The sequence below is a fragment of the Gadus chalcogrammus genome, chromosome 21, assembly GCF_026213295.1.
Source record: "Gadus chalcogrammus isolate NIFS_2021 chromosome 21, NIFS_Gcha_1.0, whole genome shotgun sequence".
NCBI classification, from domain to species: domain Eukaryota; kingdom Metazoa; phylum Chordata; class Actinopteri; order Gadiformes; family Gadidae; genus Gadus; species Gadus chalcogrammus.
The window spans coordinates 5,562,626-5,578,029 of NC_079432.1; the positions used below are offsets into that span (position 1 = coordinate 5,562,626).

Sequence of the window (15,404 nt, forward strand, 5' to 3'; positions counted from 1 at the left end):
CTGATTCAAATGATGGCTAATGGTAGCCAGGCTCCACTAACGCTGGTTCTTATCCCTGCTCTTTCTCTCCTCCCCTCGACGCGCCGGCCCCGTCTCGTTCGGAGGCTTGGGTACCCGCCTTATTCGCGGGGACCCCCCGAAGAGAAAAGGTCCACTGTGGAGACCCCTGCCTCCTCAAATCAATGAGGGAAAAAAGGGCAGAAAAAACGGAAAAGGGGCAAGTGGTCATCAGTGATCATTTCCATTTGAAAGCAGGGCCTTCGTCTGGGGGCCGGCTTCTGGAAGCGGGACAGTAAGGGAGGATGGGAGGGCCGATCAGTGTAGTTGGAGATAGGGGGGAGAAAGGGAGTATGGGGGGGGGAGAAAGTAAGGGGCTTAAGAGGCGAGGTGGACGACTGCAGGGGTGTAAGGGTTGGTTGGTATCCAGGCAATCTTACGCTCTTCTAAACAGCCGCCTTCGTGGCAGCGAGAGGTCGAGGCTTGTGTTCGCATCTTCAAGTAGAATTAGACCCTCAGCTCAATAAAGATTGCTCGTCTATCTGCGGAGTCACATCAATATGGGGTCTTGGGGCGTGATGTCGATGTGTGCCTTGGGCTCGAGGGTCCAAATAGACACTAAACACAATCGAATCGAGTGAGGCTCCTCTGCTTCTAACTCTCTGGGCTGCCGAGTGAGAAAACATCAAATATACAGTAACTGAAGCCTGAGCCAAAATGGTGTATTCTGTGTGAAAGCGAAGACTGCTTACCATCAAAGGCTGTATATATACGCAAGCGTAGCGATGCAGGTAGCACCAGCGCCTCTATCATGGATGACATGATGAGAGCTGACTCGCCGTAAGATTAAAAGTGTATGGACAAGAAAGTAAAAACTAAGAAAGAGCTTGCAGAAGGGCAACTCCGCCTGGAGTGGAAAGTGAACCTGGAGGGGACTCACAACCACCTAGTCCAATAGAGAGTGTGCACCTGCGTGAGTGCATGTGTAAGAGAGAGTGAGTATAGTATGCATTTATGTGTCTATAAAAAAGTATCTATGAAAGGGTTGTGTGTTTGTGCGAGTAAAGTGTAGGTAGGTTCTGAGATATCCATGGGTTAATATGCAGTATACCCATAAATATAATAATTGTTTGTGCTTGTGTGTTGGTTTGATTTCCTCTGGGGCACACACACACACACACACACACACACACACACACACACACACACACACACACACACACACACACACACACACACACACACACACACACACACACACACACACACACACACACACACACACACACACACACGTGTTTACCTGTGGCGCGGGGCCGTGGTGGAGGCCGGACAGCCTGCACCAACAGCAGATCAGAGAAGAAGTTCTTCCGTTCCTCCTCACCAGGAGGAGACAGCGTCACCACTTCCCCGAAGGCCCTCTGGAACAAACACTTCACCTGCGAACACAAAAGGCAACCACAGTGACTCACGTGCAGTCACAAGTCGACTGATTGCTTCAGCACAGGTGCGCTTGCCTGAAAAATAAGTAGTAAGAGACTGAATGACGATTTTCAATAGCAGAGGTTGAGGCGCTGGCACCTGTGATGGATATAAATGCACTTTTGTGTCGTCTCCAAGGAGAAACCGACAACCGCCGAAAACGGTCAATGGCACATCCAATCAGAAGGGTACTGCGATCAATCAACACCAGTAAGTGGTGACGGCAATCACTTAGGGAAAAGCTAAATCGATCACGTCAGTAAAGACTACCTAACGGGATCGATGGCACGGCCATGGAGCTCATCAGAGGAAAGAGGTCAACGAACGAAAAACAATCCCAGTCCAGGACCCTGGTAAGTCACATCTATTCATGTGAAATCAACCGCCAATGATCAAACCGAACCATGACATTCATTTAACTGTGAATGTCATGTATGTGTGTGTGTATTAAACAAGTTGTGACGGTTACTATAGACAATTAGATTGACAAAAGGGCAAAAGAAAGGGTGGTTCTGACAGTCACTATGCGTTGTCCGTTTATCAATGGGTCACACTAATAGCCTAAACTCGATCAGTCGTCAGCCAATGAGGGATCAGCGTCAGGACAGCACTAATTGCAAGGTTCGAAGCATCCAGGGATCACTTAAGAGCCAAGTTCCGGGGCCTGTGTACAAAATTAGCCCTTAATAAAACGGGTGTTGTGGAGTTTCTCCCCTCCTTGAAGCGCACGTGGCCGTGGTTCTGTCATTATTCCAAGTGCGTCTGTCACTTCAAACAAACGGCGGCAGGACTCCTTGGCAATCAGCTTGAGGCCGCGCGGCTCATTAAGGCCAGCGAGCCGGCCGGGTTCTGAAGCTGCGCCTGATTGCCGTGCATACCGACAGCGGAGCCAACGCAATTCACCTTCTCCCTTCGTTCGCCTTTATCCGTTGCCACGGGGACCCACCGATTCCCTCATTTGAATATATGTTCACGACGGTCCCCTGCAGCTAAAGTGGAGGAAAAATGCTCTGCTTGACCTTTTTAACTAATAGGAGGTTTATTAAAAGAAGCGACGGAGGAAGAGGGGATGAAAAACTAAAACAGACAGTGGCAATTGTTCACAAATGGCGGGTTTTCAAAATCCAAGGTACCGCCGGCTCGCGAGATTATTGGTCTGGTTTCCCAAGCTCTCTCCGGGCTATTGTTAGCGTTATTGTTGTTGTTTACGGATATTGATTTGGCTGCCCTGAGCGAGCGTCATCATATATTTGGCTTCAGTGAATTACGCTGCATTTTCCCTAGAACGAACGACTCCCACTGAGAAGACTACAGGCAATCGGCACAAACTGAAACAAAAAGTAAACTGTTCAGAGAAAGTTAAGAAGTTATCTCAGTTTCCGGCCCCCCTCCCCGTTGGGAGCGTGATTATATTTTTATGTTATTGATGCGGAAACATATGAATCGGAGAAAGAGCAAAAATAACCCAGCCACTTCCCAGAATACAACACGTCTGTGTACACAGGACGTGCATGTACCTCGCGATGTATGCAACCTTCAAAATTACATTTGCCTGTTTCCGCTGAGAATTACAGCATATCGCCCCCCTCCCGACGGAGGGGGGCGGGGGGGGTAACACTCAATATCCTGATATGATAGAAACTACGGAATCTCACATGAAAGGTAAGTAGGACAACAGCGGAACAGAGTGCTGCTCCACAAAGCTAGTCAATGTGGGTCTTCATATCGACCGCCGCTACTTGTCTGTCTGTTCAACCGTGTGTGCGTGTGTGTGTGTGTGTGCGCCTGTGCATGTGTGTAAACACAGCCCTAGCAGCTTATCTGGACTCACAGGGGGAGGGGGGGGGGGGGAGAGGGGCGATGGGGATGGGCAGAGTAAGGGGAGCTAGGGGTTTGTTCCTGTCTGATAACTTGCCAAAGCGTTGTATGCCTGTCTGCCACTAAGCCCACCACCCCTTTTCCAAAAGTTACCAGACCTTTAAGTATCTTGTCTCGCAGAAAACTTTCTGACAGCCAGCCGACTGCCTTTGCCAAATCTGCTGGTGCCGGTATTTTCTTTTTTGTGACTGACTCTGGCATAAATCAACACAAGACCTACCGGAATTCACGGGCTATGGTGGATGGGAGGTCTTTATTTAGCAGGTTGAAATATACCTGCACTGTTCTGCGCTAACGTGCTGCCTGCAGCCCGTACTCACCCGGTGTGAAAAGGGAAGATAAGTATGTGCGTGGGTGGGAGCGTGTGGCAGTGTGCGCGTGCACGTGTGCTCACTAGTTCGGTGAACGGAAGAGGTGCACGGCCACAAACCATAGGAGCCGTGTTGTAAAATGTAGACATGGCACTTTCGTATTTTGCTGACAACACACAAAAAGAAGAGTTGTACGACTTATTGTCCGGTCGGAAAATCCTTTATTAAAAAGAAGGTACCAGAACGATTGTGTTTTCATCCGAATAAAATGTTTTTTAAAGCCATACATCTTTCATGAATTCTTTCCTACAGAAGGAACGAAATTGCTAACACTCGGAAGATATGAGGTTATGTTGTGCCTTTTAAGCAACCATCTACTTTAATTACTTACTTCTGCCGGTTGGACAGTTTGCCTTTCGCATGCGTCGTTTGACACACTCAACTGGGACATTTCTTCCTGAAACATCCGCTCATCCTGCAGTCACTTGTAAAACACGTCAAATGCCTTCCAAACCACTCTTTTTACCCGTAGCACAAATCCCATCTAAATGTTAAATTCTCCAATTAACTGAATTCAATTCAGAATCATTTGTTTTACAATTAATTGGCTACCTAGGTGAAAGTGTTTAAGAATCTCATTAACTTGGTAGGGCAAAAGAGCCCCGCACAGCAGTATGCATCAATAATTTCAGGGTATACTAATGAGCCAAATTGATGTGGCAATTAACTGAAGAATTTGCATAAGCCAACTGTTTGGACTTAGACAAACGCAGAATTTGGAATTTGTTTATACTATATACAATATAGCACATAAAATAAGCCTGATAAATAAATGATCAGAGGTAAAAGGAATGCCTCACCTCCTCAGAGGTCTCAAGTGTCAGATCAAGGCAATCGCAGGATGCGGCTCTGGTAATGGCCTCATTAGGCTAGAGAGTTTCATTCAGTAAATGAGTGCCCTCTTAATGTGTCGCTGGATGGTGCTGCGGTTTACACAGATCATTTTAAATTCATGGGATGTGACAAACACCGACAGTATTGTTCCTACATAAAATGTTCCAACTTTGTAATAGAGCAGATAGATGCCACATAAGCCCTGCCTGCTTCCACGCTCTATCCTAATACGGTTCTCCATCGCAAACACAGTAAGCAGATTGAAATAGTGGACACAATTCACACCCCAGATGCCAAATGTGTATCACACATTATCATAAACGTAATGGACTCATCAATTTGAGAGGGAAACTAGTTTGAATGGGAACACATTCAAGAAGTGCGGGGGGGGGGGGGGGGGGGGGGAAATAAACATTTTAAAATCCATTCAGAATAATTGCAAATGCTTAAAAGAATCGGTGGCTACATTAAGAGACATGCTGAAGCAAGACACATGATTTATAAAAGCTCAAAAACACAAACTCTCTTCGAACCAGCACCTAATCTAATCAAGTTCTTAATTTGGGTGAAAGTAGTTCACTTTGAAGCCAAAATTAAATTAAGAGCAATTGTTGCTCTGGGTCTTTTTAATGGCCCAACGGTTCGACACATTGCTCTGCATTTCAACAGAGAGCATTACTGATAAATGAGCCTTGGATATTGGCAGACTCAAACCCAGCCGTCGGCCATTTTCCCTCCCTCTCTCCGCTGGCTGCTGTTTTGTATTTGTGCAAGAGCGGGCTGATTTCTGGTGTACGTCTTCACTCACTCTACAGGGGGTTTGGGGGGGGTTGGGGAGGGCTGTCTCAGGATACCAGTTCAACCCGTGTATGGGAGCCTAAGGCATCTCAAGCAGACAAGGGGCCCTTGCTGACTAAGCACCAAGTTCTCCCTTTACACTATGCTCGCCCCATCTGCCGCTCACATCGATCCATCCACCCCCCGCCCCCCCCTTCGATCTACGTTTGTTCTCCTGGCCCCTCGTGCCTCCGTCTGTTTTGGCTCCCTTCTCAGCGGAGTCCGTGGAGTCCACCCAGGAGGAGGGGGAGAGGGAGAGACGGGGCGGGCCGTGATGAACAAAGAACCCCAGAAGGGCGAGCAAGAACGGGCAGGAGGGTGTCTCTGTAGCACGGTGGGAGGATGTAGCACACCACACAGCTAACGATTTACTCCGTTCGGATCAATGCCGCCAGGGAGGGGGGCGAGTCCGTGGAGGGTGGGTGGAAGAGGAAGAGCCAGGAAGGGATGGGCCCGCAGTTTAATTAAGGCCAAGAAGGAGGCGGCCACATGGCAGGAAGAACAGCCCCAGCCGACGCTGGGTCTACTTTGGCTGGCTGGGAGATCAGTTTGTGGCCAACCTGTCCCTCACCGAATCCTCTGGGGCTTAGGTAAGGACCTGAGAACCAGACCCAGTCACGTCTTTTACACAAATCTCGTCGCTTTATCCTCATCCCCCCCCCACACACACACACACACATACCCCGATGGCAGATTCCGACTGAGACGATGTGAACAGCGGGCTGGAACATTGTTCGGCTGAAGGACTTTGTATGAGCTTCGAACGGGCGGATCTTCCTGAATCACATTCCACAACGACAGAGCCCAACTCCCACCACCCCCACCAGCCCCACCACCCCCACGTCAGACCTCTGACTGCCTCTCAGAGAAGTGCAGTTGCACAGAGTCGGAAGATCATTGGTTTTTCACACTGATCGATGGCCTCTGCACTCTCGCTTTCTTAGCGGAAATGAAATGCTTTGGAGGGACTAATAGGAGGATTGCCACGAGGTCGCGCTGGACCGATTTGGACCTTTCACTAAAGTTTTCAGACGATGGAGGAGTCAGGGTCCTCTCACCCTGGCAGGACGGGAGGCATGTGTAAACCAATTCCACCCACACAGGCAAACTCTGAGGCTGCGGCACTGAAAGCAAGCGGACAAAAGTTTGTGTCGGAGTCTGACTCTAACACTGCGTCTTATGTCTGTGGGATGCAATAATTGAGGAGGTGGAGGAGAAGGCCACAGGGTGGATGCTTCTGGTACAGCTCAGAAAATACTATTTTTCAATTTGGCCACTAAGCCGAAGTTAGTGGCCAACCTGATGTTCTGGCAGGTTGCAAGTGTGTTGTAGGTGGTCTCTATAGGGCTGTGGGTGGTAACCAGGGCACTCGGGTTGGTGTCTAGGGTGCTCGGGGGGGGTAACTACGGTGCTCGGGTTGGTAACTACGGTGCTCGGGGTGGTAACCAGGGTGCTCGGGGTGGTACCTAGGGAGTGTTCCGTGCGGTTGCTACGGTATTCTAGCAAATGCATAGGAAGAAAACAGTGACGTTTCCATGGCTCTCTCTCTTTCTCACCAGCATTGCCTCCGCTATTTCCATACCTTCCTCCATTTCTAAACAGGACAACTACTGTTCAGGGAGGGGACGGTGTCCGATCTGGGCTGGACCCGAGCCTGCAGTGGCGGTTTTGGCGAGAGAGAGAGAGAGAGAGAGAAAGAGACGGAGAAAGAGAAAGAGAAAGAGAAAGAGAAAGAGAAAGAGAAAGAGAAAGAGAAAGAGACGGAGAAAGAGAAAGAGAAAGAGAAAGAGAAAGAGAAAGAGAAAGAGAGAGACTGCAGCCCGGTCCCCACTGAGGACGGGAGCTGAGACGGCAGCTGTCGCCGTCATGTTTGTGCCAGGGAGCAAAGTAGCGCTCTCAGAGGAAGCTTGGATCCTTACAACACCCTGGGCAGTTTGGGCGCGAGCGTGTGTGTGTGCCTGTGAGTGCCCGTTTGTGTGTGTTCAAGTGTGTGTGTCTTTGTGTGTGTGTTCCGGTGTGTGTGCTTGTTTGTTTCCGTGTGTGTGTATTCGAGTGTGTGTGTGTGTGTATTCGATTGTGTGTGTGTGTGTGTGTGTGTGTGTGTGTGTGTGTGTGTGTGTGTGTGTGTGTGTGTGTGTGTGTGTGTTCGCGCGCACGCGCGTGTGTGTGTGTGTGTTTGTGCTCATTTGTGTGTGTGTGTGTGTTCATGTGTTCTTGTGTGTGTGCTCACTGCTCATGTGTGTGGGTGTGCGTGTCCATCTAAATGAACACGCACACAGTCATACATAAATAAGGCATAGACACCTCTCAAACCATGTTCATAAGAAAACAACACTTGGACCTTCAGAGAGAGCGGACTCGTCTAAAAAGACCCACGCATCGTGTAACCAAACAATTTATCCCTCACAAGTAGAGCAACTAGCCAGTGGCAAGACTCTGCACAGCGCAAATCCCCGCTTTAAAAAAGAAATAAACAATAAAAAGGCAGTTAAGGCTTGTTTATTTGTGTGCACTGGGGGCAGTCCTTCTGCTGCACCCATATGCCAAGCACACTTCAAAGAAGGCTTTTTGTATCCTCGTTTTAACAGATGTGTCCAAAAGCTGGGTATTGTCTAAAATAGGCCATGGCTTAGCCCTAAACTGTGGAAACCTTTCGTGAAGGCAACCAAAGAAAAGAGAAAAGTTTTATCTCATTTCATTAGACGTGGGTGTTTAATCACCAGAATACTGATGGTCGGATCACACAAGATGTCTTTGAAATTCAGGGTAACAAGACACTTTGCCAACGCGCAATAAATGAGACCCTTGAGAATTATATATCCCCATTCATTGTCCATCCTCTAAATGCTAATCCATATTTTTAGACTCTTTATTTGCCGTTCTGGCAAACACCTCAGGTGTGACTGCAAGTGGCAAACCGCACTAGGACTCGTGAAAATGGCTTCGGGAAGGAAAAGAACGAGCCAACACTCTTGACCAATGGACCAGGTGGTCCCCTTCCTTCCCTTTACCGGTGTGACCACTGAACAGCGCGGCAGACAGAGTTTCGAGGCAAAGCCGGGGCGACGGTGTTTCTCCAAAGCCTGCTTTGGCCACTTCATCCCCCTGATGGGGTGAGCGCCGTTCGCACGCTCCCATGAACAGCGGCGTGGCCCCCAACGACCGCCGCTAAAGACAACTGATGTCTAAATTGGAAACCTGTTTTGAAGTCGCACTCCGGAGTCAAATGGGGCCTCGGTGGGGGTGTGGGTCGCGGCGCTCTTCAAAGGAATCCATCTTAAGTCCATTTGAAAAGGGGGGGGGGGGGGGGGGGGGGGGGGGGGGCAGCCAATCCGATGGAGGTTGGTCGGGGTGAGAGGGAGTGTTGATTGGATTTCCAGCGCGGGCGCCCCGGGAATGTCAGCGGTCAGCCCGACATGGAGTGGTGTTGTGACGGAGGGGCCGATGCGGGGCTGTCGGGGGGGCCATCGGGGGACCGTGGCAGCAGCAGTACATCACAAAGGACGAGCCGGCAGAGAGGCAAGTGCTCTGTTGGGATTTGACAGCTAGTTCCGTTCCGTTCGTCCCCTCTCCTCTCACTCAAATATGTAACCATTTTTTTTTAATAACATTAATAATAAATCCACGGATGAGGTGAAAGGGACAAATGGAAAGTGTTGACCATTGTGGCATCGCAAGCGGGGGCCATGTTTTTGACGTGTCAGGCCTTTTGTTGGACTGCGGAAATCCCGTTGAAACAGCCCACGAAAAGAGCATATGTTATCCTGGTTCAAAATGGCCCCTTGTGAAATAGTGGGAGGGAGACGGAGGGGGGGGAAAGAGCAAGCAAGCAATGAATACGGTACGTATTAAGAAACCAAGAAAAAAATAACTAAGTGGAAAAAAACCGATTAAGGACAGGAATAGAAAAGGAAGAACGAGCGGTGGGAGGTAATAAATGCGAACGGCAACAAAGAGCGACTATATCAAAACGGGGAAGGTGAACTAAACAGGCAACAGAAAATAAACAAAGAAATGTGAGTCCGGCACAGAGCGGGAGAAAACCATCCCAGGAGCCCTCCTCAGCCCGGAGCTCAGGCAGGATGAAGGCCTGCGAGAACACAAACATGCAAGCACACACACACATCGATTTTGAAGTGTGTGTGCTTCTGTGTGTGTGTGTGTGTGTGTGTGTGTGTGTGTGTGTGTGTGTGTGTGTGTGTGTGTGTGTGTGTGTGTGTGTGTGTGTGTGTGTGTGTGTGTGTGTGTGTGTGTGTGTGTGTGTGTGTCCCGGGGTGAAGGCATAGGGTTCCCAGACGTAATTAGCTCTTCTGCTGGCTTGCCAGATAGGACCCCCCCCCCCCCCCCCCCCCCCCCTCCACCCTCTCCGTATTACTCTGTCTCCTTGCCTCTTTATTCCTCCTCATGACGCCCAATCCCTCTCTGAGGCTAACTCTCCGCGGGTGGTCAGACTACCCTTTATCTCACAGAATAGAGAGTGAATGATACAGTGGGATGGAGGAGTGAAGGGAGGGCACAGAGGAGAGAACAGAGGATGAATGCTGCCCAGTAGCACAAAACAAAAAGATATGGATGATAATAGCCATCCGAAACATATCAACATGGGCCACAATATGTTGCAGCCTCCCTAGTTCCTTTGCCGTCGTCTGTGAGATTATATTTACAATCGATATATGATATAAAGCGATCCAACAGTCATTTGTGCAATGTAAAGCACAGTGTATATTTCTGCTCGGAGTAGATTATCGTCATTTTGTCATTGTGTAATAAAAACGATTTATTTCCAGTATCTCAGGGAACCGTTATGTGCAGGCCTTTAAACGTTGTTGTTTTTAGCATTAGAAGATGTGGATTCAGCCGCTCTAAGGCTCCCTGTGTAGAGGACTTCACTCACTGCTTTGACATTTTAAGTGAGATTTCAAACCGGGGTGAGTAAACATGCGCAGTTCAATTTTCCTTTGGCTTTGTTCCTCAAGCCTGTTGTATACCCCAGGCATGACATTTAAAGTCAAAGTACTATACCAGCACGCTACTATACGTCAACCAGCAGCATGATGCCTCTTCATCTGAGATAGTCAGGTTAAGTGGAGGAAAGCGCTTTTTTATTTATATCCTTGGTGAAACACTGAAATGGAATAACATTGTCATGCCGAGCTAATTGTATTTCGGTAGTCCTTAATCAAAGGGCTTCATAGGCCAGTTTTATGACACCTCCCTGAAAACATTTAATATTAAGGCAAGAAACCTTGAGAACATTGGTGCAATTGTGTAGAATTATGAATCAATATTGGGCTCTATTAAGAGAAAATAAGATTAGCCTTTATTGTCTCCCTTAGGATCAATTTGTCTCCGGGCATCCGAGAGAACGCAGAATAGGTTCGGATGTCTTTTAAGACTACCCCCTAGTGGTGAACAGGTGGAACAAGAAGGACTCACAATTAAGCTGGTGGTTAGTGGCACATCTAGTCTAGCAGACTCATTACACAAACGACCCAAACACAAGTCTGACTGGGGTTAGTATCAGAAAAACGCTGGCGGAACAAATAATGTGTGTATCCATGACTAAATAAATAAATAACCGAACGCAACCACTTTAAAAAAGTGAGAAGCAGCAGGCAGCAAACGTTTGCATGAATGACAAGGTGTAATCTGCGAGAATAAAAACACCCTTGACAGCAGAGTGTGTGTGTGTGTGTGTGTGTGTGTGTGTGTGTGTGTGTGTGTGTGTGTGTGTGTGTGTGTGTGTGTGTGTGTGTGTGTGTGTGTGTGTGTGTGTGTGTGTGTGTGTGTGTGTGTGTGTGTACCTGCATATATGCGTACCTGCATGTATGCGTTTGCCAGAGTTTACGTCTGCACGTCTGTCAATGTATCCGTGTGTCGGTGTGTGTGAGCGCACTCGGGTGTGTGTGTGTGTGTGTCTGCGTGCCTACCTCCTCGGACAGCTGTGAGTAGGGGGACTCGATGGTGGCGAGGATGAGGATGGGGCTGAAGGAGGGGACGTCGTGGAGCAGGGTGAGGAAGGTGCTTTTCACAGTCTCGCTCACAGCTTCCCACCACTCGGAGATGTGTGGCATGAACACCACGCTGGGCACGCTCCGACGCGCCTCCCGAAACACCTGCAGGACGTCGAGAGGGGAGAGACATCAAGGGACATGTCACACACACACACACACACACACACACAGATCCACACAGACCAACAACCACACACACCAAGGCACACACAAACAGGGTTCGAAAAAATAAAGGACGTGATGTTGGAATGCGCACCAAAGAGAATAGGAGACGGCACAACGGGTTTACTTTTTAAAAACTAAAACCGAGAGCAGTTTTTCGATCTTTCTTCTTTTTCGCGAAACTGCTGCAAGCGTTAGGGTGTTCTGGACAAATGTTGTATTAAATGGGAGCATTTGTAGTGATGATCACACTACCAGCCACATTGCTGGAAGCTGTAAAAGTGTTTTTTGATTCCTTTTTTTTAAAGCCTAAAAAAGGATGAAAGAAAATAAATGGGGACACAGCCGAACAGAAACCACCAATGCCGTCAGTGCCAGCCAGCCCTCATGGAACAAGGGCACTGTTTGCACTGTGAGCTTAACAAACCATCTCACACAAAGCTGGCTCTAGGGCTGCAGCGATAGTGATATTGGTTATCTACCCAAAGACAGGCTAACATGGGGTAATACAATGGACCCAATGCAAAAAAAATAAAAGCCATATATTGTGTAAAAACGTGTGTGTGCCTGCCTGAGTATTTTCTAAAATGGCCAAAACATTAAGTGTGCAGTGAAAGCAACAGATACTGAAAGCAAAGCACTAGCAGGGATTGTGTGTGTGCGCGCGCGCGCGTGCGTGCGTGGGTGTGCGCTTGTGTGTGTCCTTACCTGAGCACAGGACTCCTCTGGAGTCTTCACACTGACTGAGTAGAGGGTGGGCAGGTCCAGCCGGTGCACTGGAAGCTTGTCCAGGTGGTGGAGCAGGGCAGGGGCCAAGTGGGAGCTTTGGCCCGAGCCCGGGGGCCCAGCCAGGAGCAGCCGGGGCCGATACGCCGTTGGCTGCTGGAGCACTGAGCTGGAGCCCAAGAAGGTGGAGATAGAGAGAGGGAGAGGGAGAGAGAGGGAGAATAAAGAGAAGTGACAGTGAGTTTGCGGTGTCGTCCTGGCAGACAATTCAACGTCGCGGTCGCGCATCGTTTGTCTTTCAGACGGCGTCGTATTATGGAGACCAAATTTAATATATTCCTATTTGGATACGTAATCTTGTAGTCTAAATTAAATATGAGATGGTACCCGCACCTCCGATTTATCACACGAGTACAGTCTGATATTGTGTGAAATTACCGTTTACTTGACTGTAATGAACCCCAGTGCTAATACAATAAACCTCGGTTGGATTCTTAACCTAAAAAAGGACAGATGATGAGATCCCGTATCTGTATTACACCCGAAATTTAAAAGTCGTAATGGGCCTAATAAATCCCTCCATATCTTCCAGGGCTAATCGAGAGTTCACTCCAGAGGCAAGGCAGGGCCGCCGTGGCTCATCTGTTATGGGTCAGGCACCAAAAATAGGTGGGGCTCATTCCCTCGGGAGACATCCTGGGGGGGGGGGGGGGGGGGGGCCTACACTGGATGGGTGGTGCAGAATGCCTTAATAAGTCTCTAGCCTTTTGAGAAACTCGCCCCCGAGCCTGACACCAATCGACCCCCCCCGATGCATTTCACCAGCAAAGCGCCAAATCCTTCCCGCCGAGTCCCCCACTCCACCCCCCCCCTTCCCTGACACCGACACCAGCACGCAATACTAAAAATCATCTGGCTTGAAAACAAACAAGCCACTTAAGACAAACAAACAACGGAGTCAGAAGCAATTAGCTTTAATGGTATTTTTCCACCACATGATTCAATTGATTATTTTTGCAATAACGACCCCCCCTGCCTCCGACGGTGCAATCGTCCGCTCCTTTTAAATGTCTCTCCGCGCGCCAATAGCGATGCCAGGCATTAATCCCCCCCAGGCAGGCCGCGGGGTCAGACGTTAGCCCCGTGCTAATTACCATGGGAAAATACAAAGGCCCTCCAAGTGTGCGCACTAGTCACGAGGGCAATTGCTGGAGAGAGGACTAAACGATGTATAAAAGATACAAAAGCTAAAACATCGGAGGAGGACATAAAAATTTGCTGCGGAAATGCAATGAATATAAACAATTGAATAATTTGGCAATGGCACCGAGGCAATCAAATGAATAATAAATAACACCCTCTTTGCTATCCATAGCCGCACTGCGCTCGGCCACAAGGTGGTACTAAAACCACAGGAAATGCAGAGAGCCGGATCTTTCCTCAGACACAACATTTGTCTGCCCTCTGCAGTCCACTAACGAACGGCGTCGGAGCGCGGCGCCCTCCATGAGCATGGCTTCTCATTTGTAGTCCAGAGGGCTCCCTTTTTTTTTTTTTTCATCGACAGTGGAGCTAGTAGTGGGGCTGGGATATGGCCTGCTTTGAACCGGCAAAAGGCGCACTTACGACTCATCATTCCTGGATTCTAGTGCTATGGGGTATTACCCGTCTGAATGTGTATATTTGATGTATAATTGTATATTGCAGTTGCCTCGTCGGGCTGACTCATTGCCAATTAATTATTGATTCAAAAAATATCAGATGAATAAATATAATAATTTAGCCCTAACATGGATGTCACCTTCAACAAATGTGTCTGCTTTTCAAATATTGCAATTATATTATGTCTTCCAGCCTACTCTCAAGAAGCAGAGAGCTGTCCAACCCAACTCACTCCTTAACACTTTATACCAGAGACTGTTGTCAGGGCTGATAGGAAGTTAAATTATCTGTGCCTGAAATTATGAAATACATTCAAAGACACCATAGAGAATTGCCTTTCTTGACAACAATAAAAGGAGCGGAACTCGCACACCATGTAGCCGATGCAAGGAGTAAAGTGCAAACCAAAGGGCGTGCAAAACGTTTTCAGTCCCATTCAGACCATCCTCAGTGCAAACATACAAAAGGTAAAATAATTCTTTATATAGACTACGCCTGGTTGGTGGCAGACATGTCAATCAAAAAGTCAGCTAGGTTGACGTGTTGACTAGACATTTTAAAAAGGCACCCCTCACCTATTTTCACTTTCACTTCTTGACAACACACATGGCCGAGCTCAAGCCTGGATTCAGGCACCACGCCTGAACTCAATCAGGCCTGTGTTCTTCTGGAATGTGACTATACACCAAGCTCTCTGGTCGCCGACCTCCCCGTGAAGGAATGGACAGAGCTGGACTTACGTTGAGAGGTGAAGGAAGGGCCTTTGAGACGTGGGGAAGGGGAGCAGGCTCATGGTGGGCCCGGCGGGGTTGACATCGTAGATGGAGGGGGTGCATTCATTGTCGTCGTCGCTGCATAAATCCTCTTCTAGCTGTTGATTGTCACCGCCTGGAATGAAGAACACTGTTTAAACCAGCGGTTCCCAAACTGGGGGTCGCGGAGCACCGTCAGGGGGGTCGCGACCCCCTGGGGGGTCGCGGAGCACCGTCAGGGGGGTCGCGGAGAGATGGGCCAGTTTGCATATTAAAAAAAAACAAAAAAAAAACATAATTATATGAAACATCATATTAAAATACTGGCGTCAGAATAGGCTTTTAATGCACAGCCACTTTGCACCTTTGAAAAGAACCCCCTGTAACCCCACCCTTTGATTCTATATTTGTCGGTTTGTCCCGCCATCGAACGTCAGTCTGATAATCGGCCCGCAGTGATTAATTCAGTGATTCAGCTTTCCTCAGCGACGACCATAATTCTATCTCGTTGATAATTTTTTTATTGTTTTATAATAAAACTTAAGCCAAAAGGCTATATTTGCATATTTACATGGCTGTCTCTGAAGATTTATATTACATAGTAATAATAACATTATTAAAAATAACAATAATAATAATGGTGATGATTACTACTGCATAATAATAATGATAATAATAATAACAACAAT

At 48.2% G+C, this 15,404-nt stretch overlaps 1 protein-coding gene across 2 annotated transcripts in view; it reads right to left on the reverse strand.

Moving 5' to 3' along the window:
* Positions 1-15,404, reverse strand: part of atad2b (ATPase family AAA domain containing 2B) — a 78,887-nt gene that overhangs the window by 47,704 nt on the left and 15,779 nt on the right. For both annotated transcript variants that reach the window (XM_056580665.1, XM_056580664.1), the window contains 4 exons: positions 14,704-14,851; positions 12,284-12,470; positions 11,330-11,515; positions 1,301-1,436 (listed from right to left, as the gene is read on the reverse strand). In XM_056580665.1, the coding sequence (XP_056436640.1) occupies positions 1,301-1,436; positions 11,330-11,515; positions 12,284-12,470; positions 14,704-14,851 (657 nt within the window). The remainder of the gene's footprint in view (positions 1-1,300; positions 1,437-11,329; positions 11,516-12,283; positions 12,471-14,703; positions 14,852-15,404) is intronic.